At 38.5% G+C, this 26,386-nt stretch overlaps 1 protein-coding gene across 1 annotated transcript; it reads right to left on the bottom strand.

Annotated features, from left to right (window-relative positions):
* Positions 1 to 8,421: 8,421 nt before the first annotated feature.
* LOC147227867 (solute carrier family 4 member 11-like) lies at positions 8,422 to 26,066 on the bottom strand. The gene is made up of 20 exons (XM_086158229.1): positions 25,937 to 26,066; positions 20,466 to 20,516; positions 19,605 to 19,703; positions 19,266 to 19,309; positions 18,757 to 18,976; positions 18,563 to 18,644; positions 18,258 to 18,381; positions 17,064 to 17,273; positions 15,606 to 15,690; positions 15,388 to 15,513; positions 15,145 to 15,258; positions 14,770 to 14,902; positions 14,435 to 14,508; positions 13,869 to 14,145; positions 13,442 to 13,548; positions 12,923 to 13,088; positions 12,581 to 12,754; positions 11,628 to 11,823; positions 9,956 to 10,125; positions 8,422 to 9,459 (listed from the first exon to the last, which is right to left on the bottom strand). The coding sequence occupies exons 1-20, from the start codon at positions 26,046 to 26,048 to the stop codon at positions 9,393 to 9,395; spliced, it is 2,631 nt and encodes an 876-aa protein (XP_086014355.1). The 5' UTR covers positions 26,049 to 26,066; the 3' UTR covers positions 8,422 to 9,392.
* Positions 26,067 to 26,386: the final 320 nt, after the last annotated feature.

Here is a 26,386-nt window from a genome sequence, read left to right on the forward strand (position 1 = left end):
TGTTTACCTTCTACTTCTCATCTTTGATTTGTTTGGTTGATTTCTACCCTCCTTTCCTTTTCTTTTTTCTGCTGTCTTCACCTGACTTCTCCCTTACCATGACATATCATTAGAGGCCAAGATTCACAGGTGCTTTTCTTGTCCCTGGATAATTCTCACCGACACAACTGGGTTAGAGAATGAAGGATCTGTGCTCTCGTTTACCTATGTTATTGTGAATTTGCAAGCTCAAATTAGATACGCTGGTTTCGTGTTCGGGTATTAGAGTGATTCCACAAACAGGTTTTCATATGGTTTCAAAAACGCAAAACAGGGATAATCTCATTGTCTGCTACACATAATGTTTTTATAACTTCCCGAAAGGCTTTTTAATGGCATTGATATACTCACACTTGCTTGCATACTTTCCCACTTTAGGAGAACTGGAATTTATGGCAATCACAATGTATCGGTTATTCACAACATTGTTTATAGACGTGCAGACGAGCTCTGGTTTCTATTTAATATAATTTTCCTTGTAGGTTGCCTTGCATAACTGCTGTTTATCTTAGGAGACTGCAAGCGGCGCTAATCCAACCAAACAAGGCCAGTTGGAATTGGCCTGTGATTGGAAAATGAGGGCAGACATCGATCCCAAGCTGACAAAATTGCCATCACAACCCAGAGACCTGACCAGGTGCTCTGGTCCTCTTTGCACAAGAAAGCACGTATAATTGAGCTTACAGTAGCCTGAGAGGATTCAATGGAGGAGGCTTATAAAAGAAAACAGCTACATTATACTGAGCTAGCAGCCAAAGTACAACATCATGGCTGGGGCACTGAAGGCTAACCTGTGGAAGTGTGGTGTAGTTTTTGTGGCAACCTCTACCACCAGACTGCTGAGAGATTTTGCAGTCGGGGGCCAAAAGCATTGCACAGCCATAAAAGAACTGTTAGAAGCAGCAGAGAGGGGAGCCTGGTGCCTCTGGTTGAGGAGAAAAGATCACTGGTGGGCCCCAAAATTGAGGCATCCACGAGTTTGCGGTCAACATTGCTTGACTCAGGAAAAGGACAACCCTGCCTTGCACAGTCTTTGATGAAAGCCAGACACTTTCTTGGCATAAGGCAAGTCCCCTGAACAATTGGGCATTGAAGGCAAGCTCTGGACTGATCACCTTTGGCTGCCTTTGTTGAGGGTGTATAGTGTTAAGGCCAAAACACACGAGGAAACTTAGACACACTAATGAAGATGCGCTCCAAATTCCAAATACAGGCTTGTTTTTACCAGTGTTTCCTGTATGCGCTTGCCTTAAGGATTACAACATCTTGTCCTGTATTTACTGAATCTGGTTAACTTAGAAAGAAGCTGCAAAACCACAATGACAATCATCCAATAATCACTATATTCACATGCTAACCACCAGGCCTTTCACTGGAAATGCATTATTTCCTGATGTGTTCTTCAGTGCCCTATGACTTTTCTTATTTTGTGATATTTTCCTGTTCTGTAATGGTATTCTCAGGGTAACCAACTGCTGCAACTATGTTTAGCTGTTTCTTGAATTCCAATGAGATCAACATTGCATAATTAGATAACCAAGGGAATGAGGAAAGAATGACTTTTACAGTGAAATAACCCAATTTTCTCTTAGTGCATAACACAATGTGACTTGACGGCAATGGGAAATATAGCAAACATCATATATATATAGGAAAATTCGTTGGAATAATATACCAAATATTTATATACATAAACAATCTTCTTCCTATTTTCCACTTATATCCTTGTATGTAGCATTTTCACATGTAAATTGACATTTGCGGGCTTAAGGTGTAAATAATCCTTCTTGCTGTGCCAATTCTTCGGTTTTTCCTAATGTATTTAACTTAATTCAGTTCCACTCTCTTCCGGTCTCCTACACAGATGTCAGTGACACTGAACCAGTTTAGCAGCATTTCCCATGTTGTAACTCTTCATCTTCACCCTCAGAATCAAGCAGTAAAATAAACATACACATTGTATCTTGGGCTCAGTTGGTAAAGCATGTGTTCTCCAGTCAGAAGGTTGACAGTTCAATCCCCAGCTCCTGTCTCCATGTCGAAGTGTCCTCGGGCAAGAAACTGAACTCCTAGCTGAATGGGTGAATGTAAACCAATGTGAAGCACTTTTGCTATAAGTTGGGCATCTACCATTTGCAGGACCTGGAGTAAGTTGCCTGACAATAGTGTACCTTCTTTTATTTGTCTTTTAAGCCCTCTTTCTTTTGTTGATGATTTGAGAAAAAATGTGAAAGTTGAAAAATTGGCTTTGACTTTGACTTTTTTTCCCTTCTTCTTTTATTATGACGACAGGAGAGATTCAGTCGATGGTCATATAGTACATATCTCAGCCGTTCTTCTGTCAACCTGCTGTAATTTGGTGCGAGGTTGGACATTTAGTTGATGTTCCCAAAAATACAGCCTGGTATCCTGAGAATAATATCATAAATGCATTTAAATACTGACTGTAATCTGAAGCCTCAACTTGTAGGTCTCAATGGAGAACCTATTTAACTCATCAGTGTCATAAGTGAAACCATCCATTCACCTTTTTCTAGCGCGTATCCTACTCAGAGTCGTGGGGGATGCTGGAATTTATCCCGGCTGCCATCGGGCGAGAGAGAGTTCACCCTGGACTTGTCGCCAGTAAATTGCGCATACACACATACAGGAACCATTCACTCTCTCGATTGCACATCTGGGAAATTTTTTCAAATTTTTTGAATTAACATGTTTTTGGACTGTGGGGGGAAAACAGAAAACACAGAGGAAACCCAAATAAACACAGAGAACACAATGCAAACTCCGCACAGAACGGTCTCCTGATGTAATCCAACCAGGGTCCTTTGAGCTGTGAGGCAGAAGCACAAACCACTGTGATAGGTGGAACCCCTGACATAATATGTCTGTTTTCACTTCAGTTTACATCTTTGGTTGGAATTGATGACACACTTTCCTAACCTGCAGGTACAAAAGAGAAAGACGTGCAGATGGACACTTGCACACATGCACACATGCACCAACACATGGTAGACATGTTGACATGGTTAAATACACATACAGCAATGACATATTAAGCCAAGTATATTTGCTAGGACTGTAGTGTGCCATTTTAGCAAACAAAGCTTCTCCAACAATTCATTAACTTTAGCAAAGATCACTGATAAACATTGATTTAATCCACCCTTGTTTTTATATGGGAGTAGCTTAATTGTAAATATGGTTTGCCGATAAGATCCACTTTGGCTGGATGAATTTATTCATTTATTTTTGCCTGCCAGAGCAGCGCTGCTGACATTTCTTGTGGTCAATATCCCATGCTCTTACCTTGTTAAGAGTGACAACCATTTTGTACAGCAAATACTTCCCTGCTCTACAAGAGTTTCTTTTTTATTGTGTTGTTGCAGTGATCTCTTTCTAAATTTATCACTCATCCTACTTGCACAACGTACTGATAAATATATTCATGATCTGCGTCCGCTTGCTGCCGCCTGTCAGTACCAGTTTGGCTGTTTTCAACATGTGACAGATATGAACACATATCTGGTTTATAACTGAAAAAATTAAGAGAGCGTAAGTAAGAGAGAGAGTAAGAGAGTGTTAATATGCATGATCTGATAGCACTTCTCCTCTCTCAACTACTGGGAATTTTTTATAAGTTGACACAATGTGGAACTGTATAGGTAAAAATGACAAAAAATTTGTTGACTTATTTTGTTACTAGCGGTACATCTTGGCAGTTGCTCTTTGAGACAATGTTTTGTACAGCATCTGTATAAAATCAGTGGGCTTTGTCAGCATGGTTCTTAACCACACGAGAACAAAATGTGATATTCGGCGTGGATATTCATACCATTTTTTGAGCTCCCACACGAAGGATAACATTCCTTCCTCAACACCAAAATAGAAAATTTGGAGCTCTTTTGCACAGACTGTCCTGTCGGAATGGAGGCCAGAAACTTTGAAGAGGCTAAAAAAATGTTACACGACCATTAATTATCTATCTATACCACTTCTCCTGCACTCAGGGTCACGTGGATGCCGGAGCCAATCACAGCTGTCATTGGGCGAGAGGCAAGGTACACCCTAGATAGGCCATCAGTCAGACGCAAGGCCACATATGGAGACATACAAATCATACATTCACTCTCTCATTCACACATCTGGGCACTTTAGGGTCTCTACTTAACTTTCTTACTCTACTTATCTTCCTAATTTTTTAGAATGTGGGAGGAAACACAAAGAAAACAAGCAATCTCCACACCGAAAGCCCCCCCCCCCCAGGAATCGAACCACACACCTTTACACAAACATTTTTAACAAGGAAATGAATGTATGTATGTATATGGTTCTGAGATGGCTATATGGTTAAGTGGTCACTTCTGACTTCCAACTACTTCGGATCTTCGGTGACTGAATTGCATTTTTTGTAAGTTGCTTTGGATAAAAGCGTCCGCCAAATAACTGTACTGTAATGTAATGTAATGTAATATATTGTACAGTATACAGTATACCGGTACACCCTGCCTCGACTCTGAAAGGGGCCCTTCTGTGAGGAGTTTGCAGATTTCCCTCTGTGTTTTCTCCAGGTTCTCCGGTTACCTTCCACAGTCCAAAATCATGTAGCAGGTTAATCGGAAAAACATGGGTAAATTGCCCAGATCTGCAAATGAGAGAGTGACTGGTCGTCCGTCTGTATTTGTGGCCCTGCAATTGTCTGGTGACCAGTCCAGGCTGTGCCCCACCTCTCACCCAATGGCAGCTGGGATCGGCATCCCCCCGTGACTGAGTAGGATAAGCGGCCGGCAGTGGATGGATGGATGGACATTCATCTTTAATGAGAAACTGCATAAAAAAAGAGCGACATTAAAAATACAATGTCTTGTTAAAGGTTATAAAGGGAATACCTACCTTTTATCCATTTGGTGTAACCAGACAGTTAACAGAGACTGAAGCATAGACTCATTCTGGAAACTGTAAGATGAAGAGTATTACGGCAATAGATGTTGTTTTCTGAGCCCTCATCTTGTTTGTGCACAATATTCCAGCTGAAGTATAACAATAATACAGAGCAGAAAATCTACAAAACATCCCTCGTAACTGATTTTACATCTAATCAAAATGAAATGAATGAAATGCACTCTTAACGATATCCCTTGTTACTCATACTGGGCTGAGCTCGGACCTCAAGATAATCTCAACTCAATTCTCATCATTTCTCACCACCCAGAAACTCAGTCTGTAGCTATGCAATAATTATCTTGATTGCACTGGAAAACAAGAACTTCATCCCTGTTGGTGTGTGCAATAGAGGCTGGCAAACAGGTCACCATCCTGTATAACATGGATTGTGTCATGGTTTAACCTATAAATATTTGGTAGCTCTTGTTTTTTTGTGGTACTCAGCTGTATATCACAATTAGCTGGAGATTGAGCCTATCTTTTTAAAGACGATTGTAATAATGAATCTGTTTATTAAGGGGTCTCCATCAATGTGCTATACAAACAAGGAGAAATTAGAATACGATAGAATACGATATAAAATAGATGGACGGATCTATTTCCTTCTGCCTCCCGGGGGCAGATAATGGAAGGATCGTGGGGATGCTGGAGCCAATCCCAGCTGTCACTGGGTGCAAGGTGGGGTGACCTATTCCCAGTCGATCAAAGGCCGGACATCGAAACAGACAACCATTCAGCTCCTATTCACACATCAGGGCAGTTTTTCCAAAGTATCAACCTCCTGCTTGTTTTTGGACTGTGGGTGGAATCTGGTGAACCCAGAAGAAACCCATGCAGACACTGGGAGACTCATGCAAACTCCACACAGAAAGGCTCTCTGTGGGAATTTAACTAGGTGACAGGCGGAATCACTAACCGCTACTCGACCATGCCGCTGAAAATAAGATACAATGAAACTGCATGCCTGATTTAGCTTATGCTTGCCAAAAATAAAACCAGCAGGTATATATAACTGATATTGTGACCATGATATGTATAAATGTATAATCTATGCTTTTGGCATTTGTTTGGGTATCTTTAAGCAACTCAGCTGTAGAGTTTCAACCAAGAAAATGCTCATAAAGGAGTTCTGTCGATATCACTAGCAGGAAATCTTGACAACAAATCTCATCTATTCTTCGATTACGCAATGGTTCCACACAGTCTAATATAAACAATTCCATTGTCTATAATGACAAACCAGTCCAGCTTCTGATGGACCTTAATGCATCCTGACACCGTCCCGGGATTGAAACAGCTTAGTTGTGAATTCAAGATGTGGCACATGTCTCTGTTGTGGATTTGTCTGTTTTCTGTCACCTTGGCCTTTTGTTCTCCACTCACCAAGGTGTTACAAGCCAGTGTAAATCTTGATGAAGCTCATATGCTGGCCCTTTTCATTGGGTTAAAGCCAAAGCAGGAGGAGGGAGTGTGATCACTGTAAAAACCAATACAAAGGTGTGAATAATGAAGGAGTGAGGAAGTTATTCCTTTTTATTATTTCTTAGATCAGATATTATATTAATATAAGAGTATAGACTCAGCTTCCGATAATGCTGGGATATTGGAGAGATGACCGAGCGAGAAAACGCAGATACATGGAAACGAGGGACAGCATGGCTAAGGTGCTAAAAGAGGTCATCTTGGAACAGATAGTTCCTGGTTTGAATCTCCTGCTGCCCTCATGTTGTTCGTTTTGTTAAATCCTCCCCACCTCGAACCTCCCACCTCCACATCCTGATTTTCCTGGCTTGCTGTACAGACAGAGGCCTGGATTAAAACAGCTAATAGAAGGTCTTGAGGAACATGTTATTCTGTTCATCCTCTCCTGCTTCACTCTTACCCCCTCTTGGTGTTTGATCAAAAAACTAAAATAAAATCAAAAAGCTAAAAATAAAATCCTCTCTCAGTATATTACAAGTACAAATAATTCAGGAACAATGCTCAGGCTAATGTATTCAATAATAAAGTATACTGCTCAAAAAAATAAAGGGAACACTTGAACAACACAATGTAACTCCAAGTCAATCACACTTCTGTGAAATCATAGTGTCCACTCAGGAAGCAACACAGATTCAAAGGACATTACATCAAAGTTGGATCGGCCTGGAGTGTGTTTTTACACTTTAATTTTGAGTGTGATTCCTAATCCAGACCTCCATGGGTTAATACATTTGATTTCCATTGATCATTTTTGTGTGATTTTGTTGTCAGCACATTCAACTGTGTAAAGAGCAAAGTATTTCATAAGAATATTTCATTCATTTAGTTCTAGGATGTGTTTTTTAAGTGTTCCCTTTATTTTTTTGAGCAGTGTATATTTGTCAATTAGGATTTGTGTCACTTTGAAAGGTCTGACAACCTTTCCACAATTGTTATTAAAGTGATGCATGAATGAATGTTCATCTAGCTTTCTGTCTTAGTTGAGTTTCTGACTTGGTCATTTTAACTTTGTAACAGTATCATTATAATTGTTAAGGTCTTTTATTTTCGGTGGCAGATGAACCATTGTAAAGTGCAAGAGTAAATACAAAAAACAACATTCTTTTGAACGGCATCAGTAAGGCAGGGCTTAGTGAACGTTAGAGCCATGAGAGCTCAATCTCCAGTAACAGTAACAGTGAGAGCAAAGGAGACACATTGTTTTCTTTGAGATGGTAAGGGCCTGCAGATTGGATGAGTTTTGTCAGATACTCCATCAACCATGAAGAAAAATGGTCTAGACAATGACTTTTGAGCCAGTTTATGGCGAAATGCCAGGTACCTTTTTTGGACTGAGCTTAGTGAGCAGAAAGGTTTGTAGACCTAAGTAAGGTTAGTCAGTCTAATGGGAGCAATTTTAATTGCTGCTTGTGACTTTTTGGATCACTTAGTTCAAGAGCCCAAGGATGTATATGAGTTGCACAGTTAAGGACAGGTTGAAGACATTTCTGCATTTTCAATCTTTCATAAAAACCTTTAAGTGCAGGCAAGGAAGCTTTTCCACGATAAATTGCAGAAGTCAAGGTATCATATTTAAGTGTCAATACCAAGAGTTATGCTGCCTCCTCATATATGTAACACTAATATTCTGATGTTTGACACAGATGATCAACATTTGTGAACTTTAAAGGATTTTTTTGCAACAGCATTTTGGGCAGATTTATTAGGAGTTGAGGCTGACATGGTCATTGTAAAAGTAATGGAATTGGCCTGAGATTACTTGCCTTATGTACCACACAAATTGAAATGTGTATTAAATTTATTAGCATTTGTTGTTCGTAGTGAAACATCTAACTCTCCTGCTCACAATTCTTTATAAAAGCAAATGTCACATTTTGTGTTTAAGCAAGTGTTTTATTCTGCTTCACACACAGCACACAGTTTGCATTCCCGGATAAGCAGTGATTTACTACTTAGAACAATTGGTTACTTTATTAACAATGAAGTAACCAATCTGAACACTGTATTGGCCATTGATACCTCATCTACATCAAAACCTCATCAGCTGGGTTTCTTGATTATGAATTAGATCAGTATAGGGGAATAAATAGTGTAACTTGTAATTAGGGCTCATAAATTGTGGAAATAAAACCTACATATTGTAATAAGCTTAATCTGTACTCATGTCAGTGTACTAGGTATAATTTTCTACATTGTCCCTTTGAATTCATAAGCCTGAGCTCAACTACTCTGAAGATGAGGCCTTACTGCCATCTAATGGGTGAATTTAACAATTGAGCTTTGTGACTTTGACGATTGCTCAGTTTTTTCGTCCCAACTTTCTTCCTTTAGTCTTTCTTTCAACAAATGTGAGTCAAAAACAAATTACTGTCTGCTTCAATGCTTACTATTTTCTGGATTTAATAGTAGATAGATTGGTGAAGCTGGTGGAATAATTCATACCAGAACTGCATTAAACTCATGCATCCTTTTGTCAGGAACCTATTTAATTAAAACTATTAACTTTTCTAAAATAACATTTTCTAAATAAAAGATATAATTTTCAACAACATTTAAAAGCTTTTCTTAAAGCGTAAGGTAAGCATTACCAGCCGCAATGCTTAAAAAAGACAAGCGCAAGACAAAAAACTTATATACAAAAAACAAAATCAAAATAATTGATTTTATTTGTATTTTTAATTTATGGTTTGTGTGTGGGTGTGGGGGCCAAGCAAAAGAAATTCATTATATTAAATCGATGTAATAGGAATGCTGAATCTCAGAATTGATTGATTCATGATCTATGAATATTCATCAGTAAGAAAGCAAAAAAGGAGCTACTTCAGCCACCCGCTGTTTGTTAAGATCAAACTCTTGCAGTCCAAATGCACTTGATATATTCATTTACAAAAGTTACATTGTCCCCTTTCTGATGAAGTTCCTCTGTTTCTTTACATGTACTGGGCATCCATAATATCCAGATACTTTGCCTCAATTATTTTGGGAAGCAAGAGGGTCCTGGGATAAAATAGAAAAAAAATCATTACAATCCCAAAAAAAAATGCCAAAAGAAACAACAACAAATAAAGAAATGAAATAATTGTGTAAAATCCCCCCAAAAAAGAGCAAAAAATGGCAAAAATGGCAAATGCCCCAAACCTAATCTGGATATATCTAATATTTCTAGGTCAAAAGTTACAACGCATTGCTGCTGAGTAGGACACCTACAGGCTTTAGCGGTTTATCTGAGAGGCAATAAAAACTTGGGCTCCTACTAATTCAGTTTGATGCAAAGTTCAATAGAACAGTTTGTACCCTTAGTTGTAGATGGAAGACTTATTAAACTTGTTTGCATGCTGGGTATTCTGTAACACTGATCTATTATGTATAGAATTACTTGAAAACCGTTCAAAAACATCACACTGTGGATAATCGAAAGTGTTTTTCTGCAGCTGTTTTATGCGTTGGTTACCATGGTTTCCTCTCTGCCCCCTATTGGCCTTAGTCATCTTACCTGACAGGGACAAGCAGGATCATCAGAAGAGGGAATACCATCTTCATGTAGGGCAGAGGATACATCCCAAAGGCACACAGTATGATAAGCTGGATCATCTGTAGCCCTGTGAAGTAGTGCACCTTCCTTTGAGGCACACGGCGAATGTAGTGGGTGGGAGGATAGGATGTCTAGGGACAGAAGTAAGAAATGCTTAAGAGTTTCATGTATTTGTGCTCTAAGTGAAAAAAGATTATCACAGTGAATCTTTGAAATACACAGTATTTGTTTATCCTGTCAATACATGTTTGTTAAATATACTGCTCAAAAAAATAAAGGGAACACTTGAACAACACAATGTATCTCCAAGTCAATCGCACTTCTGTGAAATCATAGTGTCCACTCAGGAAGCAACACAGATTCATTTTGACTTGTTTTAAGGACATTACATCAAAGTTGGATCAGCCTGGAGTGTGTTTTTACACTTTAATTTTGAGTGTGATTCCTAATCCAGACCTCCATGGGTTAATACATTTGATTTCCATTGATCATTTTTGTGTGATTTTGTTGTCAACACATTCAACTGTGTAAAGAGCAAAGTATTTCATAAGAATATTTCATTCATTTAGATCTAGGATGTGTTTTTTAAGTGTTCCCTTTATTTTTTTGAGCAGTGTATTTAGCAGCGGCAAACATTTCATATCTTTTGTACTTGACAGGAGATGTAATGCATTGCCTCCTCTCATTATGACTGACCACTAGTAGATATAACACACATTCAAATGTTTGTCTTTCTAAATGATCCTATTCACTATTATCAGCAAAGCAGCTGATATACCACATTGGGAGAATCAGAACTTAGAGCCTGATATAATCACTTAAATAGCCATGAAAAAAAATCCCCCTCCTTAAAAAAGCAAACAAACATAACAAGTTGCAACAGCATTTTCGAGAACAGGTTACTCTGTTGTTTTGCGAATATGTCATTCTGTTTTTTTGGTTTAATGTAAGAATTGCATTATCTTCTTTTTTCCCTTTCGGCTTTTCCCTTTAGGGGTCGCCACAGCGAATTAACCTTCTCCATCTAACCCTATTCTATGTATCCTCCTCTCGCTTCATATCCTCTCTCACTACGTCCATAAATCTTCTCTTTGGTCTTCCTCTAGACCTCCTGCCTGGCAGCTCCAACACCAGCATCCGTCTATCAATATATTCGCTATCCCTCCTCGGTATATGACCTAACCATCTCAGTCCGGCTTCTCTGACCTCTCCAAAACATCCAACATGTGTCGTCCCTCTGATGGACCCATTCCTGATCCTTTCCATCCTTACCACTCCCAAAGAGAACCTCAACATCTTCATCTCTGCTACCTCCAGCTCTGCCTCCTGTCTTTTCCTCATAGTCACTGTTTCTAGACCATACAGTATTCCTGGTCTCACCACTGTCTTGTACACCTTTCATTCTGGCTGATAGTCTACTATCATATCATACCCCTGACACTTTCTCCACCCATTCCAACCTGCATTGTCTACTCAAACAAAATAAAATGAAGCTATAACCAATTCCTTTTCAAACTGCTTACACAGAATGTGCCATCATATGAAACTAATAAGTAAACAGGAATAACATAAACGCTACAAACTGACTACTGGCAGGCAGGCCAGCCACTCAGTCTCATATCTTCCCACTCACCTGCTCCTTTAATAACAGAGCCATGCGGTCCACCATCTGGTTCCCATCAAGTGAGGTGGCTGCGATGTAGAGAAAGAGGCCGTAAAGGACAGGTTTTGGAATCCCCTGGAGGGGAACGGGCAGCATGAATGCAGACAGGCCAATCAGAATGTTGGCAGCTAATGAGGTCAGCCGTGTCTCCTTCACACTGACGATGCTGTTGAACACAAAAGCAGAAGAAATCTTTGTCTAAATCCTGGTGAGCTCTATATTTTAACAAAAAAAACATGAGCTCAAAATATAAAAAGAGTTCTTAATTGTCTTAAAATTGAATGAGTTAAAACGGTAGCCTGGGTTCAAAGGTCAAGGTCGCTGTGACCGCACATTAAAATAATTACGTTACATCTCTTAAAGTTTATTGGTCAAAGACTGTGACATCAAAAAGTAATGAAAAAATTAAATATTTGACCTAAAGCAGTCCTGAAACAGCAACACAAGGGAATGATGAAAGGAATACAAATTAGCAGCCAACTACATTAAGGGGCTACGAAGAGGAAAGCACTTTAAAATTGCAATAACTTAATATAAGGTGTATGACAAACTCAGTTTTCTCAGTTGAACGTTTAAATGCATCATTAATAAAGATTGTGGAGAAGCTCAAAAGTTAGATTCCATATCAGCTGACCCTGGTGGGCATGGCAATGGTCTCACAGCTGTTGTGAACTTCTGTTTCTTTTCAGTTGTTGTTATAGATTAACTACAATTAAAAAGTCATAAGTTAGGCTCCAGCATATCCTGCAACACCAAGTGCAAGATAAGCAGTGACCAATGGATGGATAGTAGAAAGTTTAAAATGAATAGGGTAGACCGGCTGCATAGTATTTACTGTAAGTTGAGTGAACAGACTGCAACTTGAATTTTTCAAGCATTTCGGGAGCTTGTTATGGTGTTCTGTCCTGGCTGTTATCACTTACGTTGTGTAAAGATGGCCGTTTTCCACATGCTGTTCCACTTTGGCCAGCTGACGGGCATGAAGGGAGGAATGTGGGAAAGCAGCGTGCATCCATGGCAACCCGAGACAAGACATCAGGATGTTGATGAGTCCAGTCAGAATTAAGTCCCAGTGGAATGCTGTGCCTTTCAGCAACCTGGTACAGACAGTCATGCGCATATTCTGAGTATGTGTTTTTTCAACTGAGCTACAAGCACAGATCACCGAAGCATCAATGAAGCTTATACATTTACAATGATAGTCGATGTAGATTGTAATTACATTTATTGCGGCATAGGTCGTGTCTGTTATGACAGTGTCTTACTTATGCTCTGGTACATGTGTAAGCGAGATGACGATGTTTTGGTCGATAAATATGAGCAGTGCAAGGAGGAAACCAAGCCCCACAGCACTAAGTGTGTTCATTCCGGTCAGCCTGTCAAATGGAGGGAAATTGAAGATTGGGCCATCGTGGACGCTGAACACAGGAACTGTCAAGAACACAATGTTTAAAGAAAACAGAGAGCTGATTATGGATGTAAATTATTGAGTTATCACATTTGGTAAAAGAAAAAAAAATCTAACATGTATTGTGTTAAGTGTCTCAAAAGAGATCTTTACTGCTTGACTTTTTATCATAAAAACACATTTTCAGCCAATTGTGTTGGAACCACATTGATTTAGAGCCCCTCTCGGTTAAAAGTTCAGCAAAATCTAGCAAACTGTTTTCTTTTGTCCTCTCAGAAAAGATTTATGAAAAGGAAAAGTTCTGTGCCGAGCTTGCAAGGGTCTCAAGAGTGAGGTCCTTTTGTAAACTTTTTTACTCAAAAATATTTATACTCACGCTGTATGTCAAGAAAAAGGTAGGAACCAATGAAGGAGAATACAACCACTGAGATGGGCAAGGCGCAGTCTGACACGACTTCTCTGATTTTGTCATTCATGTATGGGCTGAGAAGAGAGAGCAGCATAGTTCAAATCATGCAACCTCCGAGTGACTTTTACCTCATTGATTAGTCTGTTTTTTGTTGTTGTTTTTATAACCAACACCAAAAAAATCAAGTATTCTCCAGGCTAGAAAGGGTGAGGGATCAGTGTGTACATTAACTCTACATCACACGTACGTCATATATTTTGCAGATTAATAATACTACTCAATATCAAAGTTTGTGATCTTATGGCTGTTTATGGTCCCATGGTTTTATAGTACATCTCAATGCTTGGTCAAATGATTAAAATATATTGCGTATATATATCAGTTACTGACATACCTCCTCTTGATGAGGTAAAGGGCATAACCCAGCCACAAAGTCCCTAGCATGAGTAGTAAACAGAGAATGGGCCGTTCTCTCGTGCACAACACCAGAGACGTTGGGAGGAAGACTGGCGGTGGTCCTTCTGCATGCCCCAACAGCGGTCCAGTTTCATTACGCGTAAGCATGTTTCCAGTCTGGTTCTTCAGCGTCTCCAGAATCTCACTAAACTGCTGGATGACCAATGTACTGTTGTTGCTTGCCAGAATTGGTCCATGATAGAAGTGTTCGAAAACTTGGAAGTAAGTACAGTAGGAAAGAGAACACAAATTCAAAAACAGTCAATTAAGTTATGCATAAATGTAAAGTGGCTCTAGGAGGGGGGTAGGAACATAGAGTCATCCTTTCTTCGTTTTTTTAACCCTTCTGGAAATGTTTAGAGATATTAACAGAGGATAACAAACTGACTATGCTGGATACATAGGACTGCTGGGAGAGGCAAGGTGTGAAGATTAACAACTTACTTAGGATAGACAGCCTTGAAAGAAAATCATTCAAATCTGCCCGACCGCTACTTTACTTACTTTTTACAGTGCCTTTAACTGCATCCCCAACAAACGCAATAGAGATGAACAGTGCAATGACTTCTTCGGTTGAGCTGGAAAAACAGTGGAAATGTTGGAAAATCATTCATGCTTTATTTTTTTTCCAGAAACACAAACATAACTATTCATTCAAGGCAAAATAATGAGCTGAGCAAGCAGGAGCTTACATTGACTGAAAAAAGAGCTAGTCATAACACATCCTTTCTTTATCATTGACCTCATTGCATTGTCACATATTTATCTGTGTGAACTGACTCCACTCAGTCTACAATATTTCACATAACAAATGTCTGAAAGAGGTATTTTGTATTCACCGTTTGAAGAGTTTCATAAGCAGACTGACGTTAAATATGCCCCCAAGGATGAGGAACAAACTGTTCCACAAACCGATACAGCCATAGAAAGCATCAAAGTCAATGCTGTAGTCATCACAGATACCCCTGATCACTATAAAACACAAACAACACACCAACAGACTTATAACCTTGAAATTTGGTTTGAAATATGGAGGCAAGGGAATGTTAACAGTACCCTTGGGCTGTATTGAGAAAATAGAAACATATTGTTGTATGGCAAGTTGCATTGCATTTTGTGCATGTGATAAACTGCACCGACAGATTTCCCTTCACTGAAGATTCTTCGTGATATAAGCTCTATTCCAGATTAAAATAATAGAATTCAATACACACCGCTAATGAAGATGGCAAGTGGTGCGGTTGTCAATGGTATCACTAGAGGAGATCCAGCAAACAAAGCATAGATAACACCCCCAATGCTCTGGCCAATGATGGTCTTCTGAACATCTGTTAGATGCAAAAAAGTTATATTCAAAACTCAATTGACAGTGTAATTTTTCTTTATGATTTGTGGCACTGGAGATGACAAATGCATGGAGAATTATGTTACAATGAGGAAAAACGGACAATAAATACCTATCTCCCCTCTTGTGCTTTCATCATTCAGAGAGCCAAATGCAATAGCTGGCAGCAGAATAGCAATGTAAAGGAAAATAGCTGTCGTCGTGTATTTCAGTAGGCATCGGTCCTTTCCAGTTATACCTTCAAAAATTCAAAGTTTCACTGAATAAATCTTTTATGCGACCGCATTTGAGGCTTTAAAGATCTGAGAAACAGCGCTGCAAGATTATTACCATCTGTGAAATCTGAAGGGTAGAGTGGCAGTCTGCGGCGGAGATCCCCATAAACACCTTTACCAGCTCTGAAGAAATCTTTGCACTGTGAAGAAAAGTTCAGAATTCAATCAAGTGGAGAAAAGAAATCAGACCTTATATAAACTTTAGGGAACAATAGTTTGCCACATAAAGAATACTTTCAGTACTTGAGTGTTGATGTCAAGGACTGGTATGGGTTTGTTTTAAAATCACAACCCTTTGAAAAAAATCTTTTTGCCGAACAAACATTGCAATCACTGGTGGTCTTTCAGAAAATACTGCACAAAAACATTCTGCCTTAGGGAACAGTACTTAAAGGGTTCACCAACAGCAATTTTTAGTTAAGTGTGAAAAGAGAAAACCATTGACTATTCAACTTGTTGCAGCAACATATTTCCAATTATTCAGTTATTATTTTGACAAATACTGAAGATGACTGATTGAATTAAACAAAGAATTGACTGATTTGAACAAAATGGTTGCTGAAAGGCACAGCATTCCACTGGGACTTAATTCTAACTGGACTCATCCCCCTCCTATTTGTTGAACTATATATTTTCTGTGGAAAATGAAGTTGGCCTCACATAAAAAAAATTAAAAAAGATGATGATAAAAATTTGTCTTATTGCATACATACATACATACATACATGCATTACAGGAGTTTTCAGTGCGATGCAAAAAAGCAGCTCTCTGTTTCATCATCAGTTCATTTGTGCAAAAACTCAACTGCCGGCTTGAACCGAGGCAAATAAACTTCATGTCTGGAAAGTGTTCAGAAACTTAACCGACCTGCTCTTCGGATACTTTACAAAAAATTATATATGTGTTGTTGAAATATGCTTATATAGTTTTTCTTCTGCCAAAATACAATTTGTAAATTAACTTTGCCTTTTATGATCGTAATAATATGCTTCATTTGCAAGTGTGTTACCTCTGTTCTAACCCTTTGCTTTAAAACACATATTTCCACTTAATTTATACTCTGAACATAATGAAGTTCTTTGTCATTTCACGGCGCTGCACATATTCTGATTCAAGAACCCTGGTAGAGATGGCTGCTGACTTTTTTGCTGTGTTGCCCGGCTGTCTCTGGTTCTTCCTGGCTGATGGACCATGGAAACATGATTATCAGATAATCTGGATCAACTCCTTTGCTTTAGTGCATTTTCATATGCCTGGATGGACTTGGAAACAGTGAGGGTGGTCTCCCCATGTGGAGAGACTTAAAACCCATATAAATGGTTTTACAAGCTAGGCGGCTGGGTTTTACATACTGCCAGTTCTGTCAAGATTGAGACGTGGCCAAATGAATATTGTTTATTTGAATTTTTGAACTTCAACTGAACTGCTGTCAGGAAAATTGGATGTGGTTGTTTCCTTGTATGACATTCTGTTCTTTAACAAATAATATATGATGTTACCACTCTTTCCCCACCTCAAGCGATTTGCCTCGACGTGGATCTGAATCCTCCACTTCATTTAAGACCGGCTTCTCATTAATTATGGAGAGAAGCTGTCGCTGGTAGATCAGCTCTTGCTTGAACTCATCTTGGGTCTTGGAGTCCAGAAGCTTCTGTCTAAAGGAAATGTCGGCAAACATTGTGGCAAACGTTCTGCCGAGTTCAATTGCTGACTTGGTGCTTTTCTGTAAAATGAGAATGTCAAAAAGAAGTTTACTACATCCATTTTCGTTGTAGATTTTTATTAGTAAATCCGAGTTTTAGAACTACTGTCTGTATTTGAAATACATTTTGTATTATGTGGCTGGGCATTTATAAGTAATGGCACCATTCTAAAAATATTTGAACATATATGGTATAGATGACTTTAACATATTTTCAACATTATTGGGGGCAAAAAACGATATCCCCTGTCTACTTTGGACCTTGAAACTGCATCAACCTCTCAGCCAGCTGGCTCTGCACTATAAGCCTTCATCATTCCCTGCAGTAGTCAGGCACAGTTGTAATGGGTCAGTGGTCAGACCTCCTTAGCAGGACTGAGACTTTCCAGAAGCACATGCTTTGTTTGGGGGCGTCGTTGCAATTTTCTTCCATTACGGATGTTTGTGGTACCCTGTGAGTTGGCACTGGGGCAATGGATTTTTTCATATGTGTATATATATATATATATATATATATATATATATATATATATATATATATATATATATATATATGTGTGTGTGTATGTATACCGGTATATATTTTTCATTTTATTTATTTATTTATTTGTTTGTTTGTTTGTTTGTATTTTTTTACTGGCTGTTGTGAGAGAGCGAGGGGAAATGGTGGGAGAGTGAGCCCATAGAAGCCGCTCTTGTCTTGTTGCGAAAATATAGATGAAGTCTGTTAACTGCCAAATCGTCATTGTTTAGCACGTCCATGCGGACATTGCAATATATATATATATATATATATATATATATATATATATATGCATATACATATATTTTCATCTATATATGTATGTATGTATACACATATAGATCTCAAACAGAGCAGAGGCCCAGTAATAGCCCAGTCTTAACTAGCTAGAGCTAAATGTGATAGTATCTCAGACTTTACCCCACAAGTCGACCACAATAGTGAATTCAATTGAAATTTAATGCAGAAGATCTCGGCCTTACTGTTCTAGGTGGAGCCAGGATGAGGATGACATAACGAGCCTCACAACAGTTGACTCCCCAGTTTTGTGGCCTCTCCAGACGGGCAATACAGATCTGACGTCTCTGCAGGCTTCTCACATTGCAACTTAAATGATCAGAGATGATGGTCATATTCAGTAGTCGGCAATGAATCCACACCGTTACATTTGACCCCATTCAATTCAATTCAATTCAATTTAATTCAATAAGCTCGTTTGTGAGCACTTACAAAGCTGAAGGCAGGAAAAAAAAAAGTCAAACAACATATTTAATTGACATGAACTCACAGAACACAGATCCAGGACTGCTGGTAGTGTATACCAGTGGATGAAGCAGTTACACCCTGGATGGTCTCTGACAAAAGGTGAACTGAGAACACAGATTTGAAAAGGCTGTGATTTTCATATCATGTAAAGAAGGGGTGACTTGAGAATATGTTGAGAAAGGCAATTTGACCGACGTTTGTTTGAAGCTTTCTCACCATCAACATCCTTTCCTCCTGCATCTGTGAAGAGTGAATTCATGACCTCTTCCACGTCACACTCCCCATGGCTGTCCTGCACTAAGCAAGTTAACATTTGTCTCAGGACCTCATCTAGAGTGGCAGACTTCTCATCCAAGAGGATGCTTGCTTGGGCCAGGAAGCTGTCCAGATCTCTGTGGGCCCGCACTTCCTCCTGGAAGTTCATTGGCTTCACATACTAGTAAGACGAGGGAGGAGAGGGGGAGGGAAATGGAAAGGATGTGTAATCAGTGGTTGAACAATGTTGCAGTTAAAACGAGGTACACAGTAGCACTAAAGCATTACATCTCCTCTAAACCCCCCGGCAGAATATTGTGACACATTTTTTTGCAATATCAGCAATAGGCTGGGTAGGAATTTTGAAATTGTATATAACATAATTTGTCAAACAGGAAAATTAATATTATTTTTTCTGATCCGCAATTCAGTTTCTTAAGAAGCAGAAGAAAAAGTACAGTAGGTGTTACCTTCCTTGTTGTGTTCAGAAGTCCAAAACCTGGGCTTTCGGCACCTGTCAGTCGAAGCATTTGAAAAAGCTTTTAATTTTACACCAATATCTTTCTCCCTCATCTCATCTATACAATTGCAAATTCTTCCTTTGTATATCAGTAATATTCTGTACTCTCCGATAATCAAAATCAATAGGAAGACGGACACATTTATTTACTTGGTCTCAAGCGTCCTAATTCCAGAATCAGAGCACAAAATAATTTTTGTGAAGTATTTTAGGAGGAAAAAGTAAATCAGATCATACAAAAACCTAAAAATTATCCAGGATAGTTAAACAAACACAAACATGTACACACCTGTTTCACTCTGGACCTGGATTTGGTTGTCATGGATATGGTCCTTGTGGATGACAGAGGAATCCTGCTCATTTTCCTCTTTCTCCCCATCCTGCAGCTCTGTGGTATTCATGAATTATGATAATCAAGTCTAAATATTTCAAATGAGAAATACTTTTTCTGTCACGGTATCTGTCATTTATAGACACATCAAATTAACGATGATAGTGTTGCTCAGCGGTTGTTTCCAGTAACACTTCAATAGTTGCTACCTTACTGTGAGGTAAAATTTCTCTTACTATCACAGTAATGGCAGCCACTATTCCATCTCCGGTAAGCCGCAATTTATTTTTACACCCCACCATCTGCCAATAAGTACACAGGAGGAGGGGTAGAGACTCCCAATAAAATTAAAAAAACCCTCAGACAAGACTCACTGTAATAAAGTTTCAGCTCCTCATAAATTCCTTTATTGTACAGAAGATAAATTGAATTGTAATTGCAGGTTTTATTAGGGTGGAGGAAACAGGCCCAGCTTTGGAATATTAACCTAAAGCTTTCAGGGGCGAAGCATCAGTTATGACTATTCCCTCTGCTGATCACTGACTCAGAGATCATCTGCCTCATTATTTTCCCATTAATTAAGATTTCGGCACACCAGTGAAGGGACAGGCTGTTTCTGGAAACAGCTTGATGGCAAGATGTATCTGTGTTAGCACAGACAAATGCTGGCGTAGATTTCTATTTTATAAGCTACTTGGATCTTTACAATATCCTCCATGAAAAAAGCTTATTTTTCCTCAAGAAATCTAAACCAGGCAATGCCAGAGACAGGATAAAGTGATCAACATAATAATTATAGGTAACACTTTTACTACAAACCCATCTCTTGGAAAACATATCCATTTTTGGAGCTTCCACTTGATGGAGCTTCTGTGGAAGAGAAAAAAAGAAATATTGTTTGAAGTTGAACAGCTTAAAAACAAATCTCATACTGAATTATTTAGTCTTTTTTGTTATTTTCAACAGCGCTCAGATGCTCTCTGGGCATTTTTCAAAATGAGTACGGCCAAAACAGCTATGGTGTTAAAATCACAGCAAATAAAATTTTCATTTTCAACCAATGATCAAAAAATGCTTTAGTATGAATGTTCTTCACATTTTTCTACCCACAAAAGATGTACAAAATTACAATGTTATGTTATGTTAGAATGAAAAATAAGTGATTCGGAATGAAGGTTATTTCATTATTTGTACGGCTCCTCCTCAGTGCCACAGGGGTGCTGGAGCCTATCACATTTATAATTCGGCACGAGGCGGGGCTCACCAGGGGCCGGTCGCCAGTCGATCGAAAGGCCACAAATAGAGACAAACAACCCTTCGCTTGCTCATTCACGCGCTTGGGAAATTTAGGGTCTCCAATTAACCAAATGCATGATTTAACTGTGGAGGGAAACCAGACCTGTGAGAAACCCACTCAGATACAGGAACTCCACACAGAAGAGCCCTCTGGAATGGTCAGCCAGGGACCCTTTTGTTATGAGGTGGAAGCTCCCGCAACATTTTACATTACATTTTATTTACATTACGATATATTTTATTGTATAGATAAATAAATAAACTAAGAGTAGACGTGAAATAGGTTTTACGGCACTGAATTGTCTCAGTTCCATTTGAATGGTTGTCCCTTGGACAATTCAAAAGTAACATTTGTGTTAGAAAAACTGATTTTTTTCTTATATTTTGACTTAATTTGTATCCTTTCGCAGCTTGAAACAGTACCGATAGGAGTGGTCAAAGTTACCTTGAAGTTGTACACAACAAACACTCCCTCCTTGTAGAAATAAGTTCATTGTGTGAAGAATTGGTAAAGTAAAGAATTAAATGGAGATTAAGCTTAAATCTTCCTTTAGGCTTTTCCTTTCAGGGGTCGCCACAGTGAATCAACCTTCTTCATCTAACTAATCTTCCCCTCTCACACCAATTAACTTCATATTCTCAAGCAAATATTTGCTTTTTTTGATTTTATAAAAACCTTCTTAGCAGATCTGAAGATTGTAATGTTTCTTTTTTTATTCAATCAAATTTGTTTGCCCTGTATAACAGTTGCTATGACTTCTGTGATCTACCAGGAGCCAAAAGGGGGATTATTAACTACAAAGTTTTAGCCATGAAGAATCTAATTGCGCAAAATAACAAACTGCATTTGCAATTGGAATCAAAATGAACAAAAAATGAAATATTGAGTTTAAGAGTTTGATGAACTTCTGAAAAGAAGACCAGGGAATGTTTCTTGGTTTCATTCAGCATTCAAGGGGTTTTACAGGATAGTTATGTGTCAGCTTTTTACCAGATAACTAAAGTCATCAGGTAAATATTAAAACACAGCGAAAGGGGGAAAATATGGCAACTTCAAAAAACATAGCAAGACTATAAACTGTTTGGCTTGTGCAGTCCAAGACTCGGAAATCACAGATAGTTCCATCTCTGCAAAAAACACCTTTACAGGTAAACTTCACATTGATTCAGATTCTCTTTATTTCAAAGGCTAAAAGTAGTCAATCTCTTTTCCTGTGACTTCTTTCATGGACTAAGATACTCAAGCATATCAGGGTGAGAATGTAATGACAGAAACTTAAACTATATTGCGTTGCTGCGGTAACAATAACAAATGCGTGAAGAAACTGAAAACAGATAGCTCACATTTAGTTACCACAATAATCTGATCCCAGCTGTGTTAGATGTTTGTATAAACCATCCAGTATCTATGAGTATCTATGCTGCTGCAGCTGAGATGAGTTTTTCCCAGCTTGAGGCAGAGTTGGGCTCCCGGGGCTCCAAAGCAAGGCTGTATTTTAAAGCAGATTAGGCAGTACATTCCCAGGCCTCCTCCACCTCACAGGAGTCTGCAGTGACGCCTGTAAGCCTTGCAGCTTGTGTAACAAGCTGCCCCAGCGCTGGGAATGTAGGGGATGATTTTGTCTGCTTGGCTGAGACCTTTACAGTCTGATCTCATAAAGATGAAGGCCAAATCCAATGTAAAGACCCTTGACTGAATCTTATCAGCAGCATGATCAACAAAAGAGACAGAGATTTCTAGACATTATAACATTATAGCAAAATAAGTAAGTTGTGTTTCAAAGGGCAGGGACAGGAGGAGGGTGGTTTGGGTGGTTGTTTTGTTCAAAGTGTCAATTTGGACGACCAGTTATGGTCGCAAATCAGATCTGTGTGTTTTCTTTACAAGCTACAGAAGTTACATTTGACAGTTTGGTTGTTGCTGACTTCCAAGTGATATGTGCTTGACTTCCTATACAAGTATGCGACATGCCTGTAACTATAATCCTGAAATCGAAAAAAAGTGCTCTCTTATATCTAAACAGTTTATGAAGAATGTTTAGTTCTTCCAAATAGAAGCTGAAGACAACTTCTTGCTGTAGCATGCATTGAAAATGTGGAATAGACTATAAATAATATACTTTCTCTCATTACAGCTATGTTACAACAGTTCATCCACAATATGCTCCTTTCATGCCAAAAAACAGAAAAGTATTGTATCCTTGAAAAAGTACAGGTTAGGACAAAACGAAATAATCTGTACTTTTCTGTGTTATTATTTTTTTTCACTACAAACATATCCATTTTCATCTATTTTTTATATGCGCCAGGTCTTTTTAGGGTCAATAATTCAGAGATCTGGAAGCAACATTTTATAGTCTATTCACAGTTTTACAATCAAATACATTGCAGGGCAGGTCTTTGAAGGTCTAAAAATAATTAAGGCATTCATTATATAAGTCAGGGCTGGCAGCACAGTTGTGTTGGGCTTTACGAAAACTAAAATCAAACAGGTATGAATGATTTAAGATGGCTGGGAAAAAGACGATGTCTGCAGTAGTCTGTATTTTCAAGAGAAATAACCAAAAAGTGTGGGGTCATGTTGCTATGAATATTCAGCTGTTTTATTCATCCATTCATCTATTGTTTACCAATTATCCTACTCAGAGCTGCGAGGGGGTGCCTCTCCCAGCTGTCATCAGGTGAGAGGTGGGGTAACACCCTGGACTGGTTGCCAGTCAATTGCAGGCCCACATATACAGACAGGCAACATTCACTGTCTAATTTGCACATTTGAGTAATTTTCCCAATTAACCTAGAGCACGCAACATGAGAGCATGCACTCCTCACACAGAAAGGTCTCCTGTCAGAATCAAACCAGAGTCCTTTGTGCTATGAGGTGGAAGCGCTAAGATGTTATATTTGTTCAAATTGAATAAAAATGTCAAGAAATGCCCTTTTTCACAGGATTGCATATTACATATCAGACAACACATTTATACATAACTGGAAATATATCAGATTTTTTTAGAGATGGCTTCATAAATGTGCCAATGAAAACACAGCCTCATTAATTTCATATGTTGATATATTTTTACATAAAATTTTTGCACCACAGTGACCAGACCTTTGTCAAATAATGATTATTTTTTTGTTCTCTTAAACACAAAAATGCATTTTTCCTGTCCACATTTCAGAGCATCGGTTTCTCAAAGGCAACTTTTAATCAGTCCGATTCGCCATCTTTGCCCAATAATGTTGCAACCAAATCGTCATAATAAGCCTGCTGTTAGCAATGCAATGGTAGTACACAAAGGCTAATAGTTTAAACCTTATACCTACTAAACATAGGAAATGATTGTCCATGTGAACCATTAGCACTGAGCCGTGGCATGCCCCCATTTTTCTGTCTGCTTACAGAGCTCTCGCTTGTATCAAAATATTGGTTAAACTTCATTTTAGTTTTTAGAATTTCTATTGTCGAAAACTGGTCTTGTAAATAAATGCTCTGGAGCTAAGCAAATAAACCAAGTCAACTTATTGGTAAAGGCAAAGGAAAAGGCATGTCTCACGAAGCATGAGGATGTCTCTTGGCTGTTAGAAATAGAAGAATGATTGTTTGGTGTCTAAGAATCAAAACAGAGATAAATGCAGTTCTAACCAACCCAAGGTCAAACTATCAATGCAGAGGGAACATGGATGATTATGAATATTCATATAAAAATGTAGCAGTGGAGCTATAGTCAAGTATTCATCTCTATGGCAACAGCTATATTAATTTCTTATACTTATTTAAACAATCTCACCTCAACAGAACTGATTTCTAACCACAGATGGTTTGTACATCTCTAGAATGACCTTTGTGTGCACTTTTTCTCACAATGTACACATTCATGCATGGAAATTAAGCAAACAACAGGAAAGAGGAATTGCAGCTCATTCCACTTCAACACCTCAGCAATCTGATATTTGTTTGTTCAGTACACTTGATACAGCTGAGCCATCAATATTCTCTCAATAAAACAACATGTTCAAGTTCTCACGAGACAAAGGGGGCAAATGAGGGTTTTTTGGGTAAAGGCAAAAAAATGAAATCGAACCTCCTAAAATTACATTATCTGGGACACAGATGTATCTTTCACACCAAACCATAGCAAAAAGCTTTAGTTTATGTTAAGATGAGTAACAGTCAAAACACTGGATTTTTTTTGTAAGTTTAATTCTTTAGAATTATCTCAAATAAATTAACTTACACCTGAGAGTTGCCTGGACAGAACAGGACATTTTCAGAGCCGACTACATTAAGACATTTTTCTACTTCATAATCCTCCTAATCTGAGACCGGTGAAACTTCTAGCACAACTTAACCCACTAGTCACAAAGAGTGATATGATACAATTGATTGTAAACTATAATTATTTTCACCAATATCTAATCTGCAGACATTTTTTTCTGAAGCGATAAATGGCCTGTCGTAATGCTTTCATTACATTAAAAAAAATTAAAAAAAACAACTTTTCAGTCAGCAAGTGAGACAAATCAGTTATATTTACAAAGAAAAACCATCAAATGACTTTTGATTATGGATAGTGAATATTTTAAGCTGGGGTGAAGTTGGATTTTTCCCCTCTGCGTGACTTTGAAAACATGGGTTTAAAGTGAACGACTCACCTGCCTCAATCTTGTGTGTATGTCATACAATCTTGTATGACATACAAGTGACCCATTTATTACTTTATTCTAAATATTGAATCTGATTATTTGCTTTTGACAAGAAATTAGTATTATGTAACCATTATTGTCCTGAAGATTAATCATAAAGAGGCACATGCAATGAATAATCCTCAAAACCTTTTCAATAAAGTCTCTCAGCAGACACACAAATACATACACACACACAAACAAATGCACACACACTCACACTGTTGAGAGGGGTCTCCATGTTTGACACAAGGTGGCTCAGGTTCCACAATGAGGGACTTTGTCTCACCCAACCTTAACCTTGTATTACTTACCAGATGGAACAAAATGCAGGACTGTCTTGGAATCCATATTTTTGGGGTCATGGATAAGATGGTCTCTAAAGGTCAACCCATCATCCTTCTCTTCACCCGTCTCTCCCTGCATTTGCCAACGTTTTTTTCTCAAGACTTCACACACACACATTCACACACATGCTGAGGCGAAATTACCACCTTCACTAACACGTGGGTTTTGGGGGAGGAAGTAAGAGTGCAGGAAGAGCATGCATGGTGGCTACTGAGGGTTTCTGCTGGGTCCTTGTGCCTCTGAACTACATTGGCACTGTTTTATAATTAGACATTGTATTTCAAATGTATATGGCAAGTCCAATTGTTGCTTTAAGTGAGAATGTTTTAATGAACTGAATGAGTCAAGGTTAAAGACAATAATTTAAAAAAACTAAAACATAGCTATTTAATTGAAAGCAACTCAAATGTACTTGT

Source organism: Fistularia commersonii, chromosome 13 (genome assembly GCF_037954325.1).
Source record: "Fistularia commersonii isolate RoL2024-O1a breed Wild chromosome 13, RoL_Fcom_v1.0, whole genome shotgun sequence".
NCBI lineage: Eukaryota > Metazoa > Chordata > Actinopteri > Syngnathiformes > Fistulariidae > Fistularia > Fistularia commersonii.

Bases quoted from the DNA above. Each gene is read 5' to 3' on its own strand.
- LOC147227867 (XM_086158229.1), bottom strand. From the start codon at position 26,048: ATGCAGGGAGAGACGGGTGAAGAGAAGGATGATGGGTTGACCTTTAGA. The intron at 15,691-17,063 runs GTGGGGAAAGAG...TTTTCTTCACAG, and splicing joins GTCGAGGCAAATCGCTTGAG to TGCAAAGATTTCTTCAGAGC. The intron at 11,824-12,580 runs GTAAGTGATAAC...TGTGTTCAACAG, and splicing joins AACGGCCATCTTTACACAAC to CATCGTCAGTGTGAAGGAGA.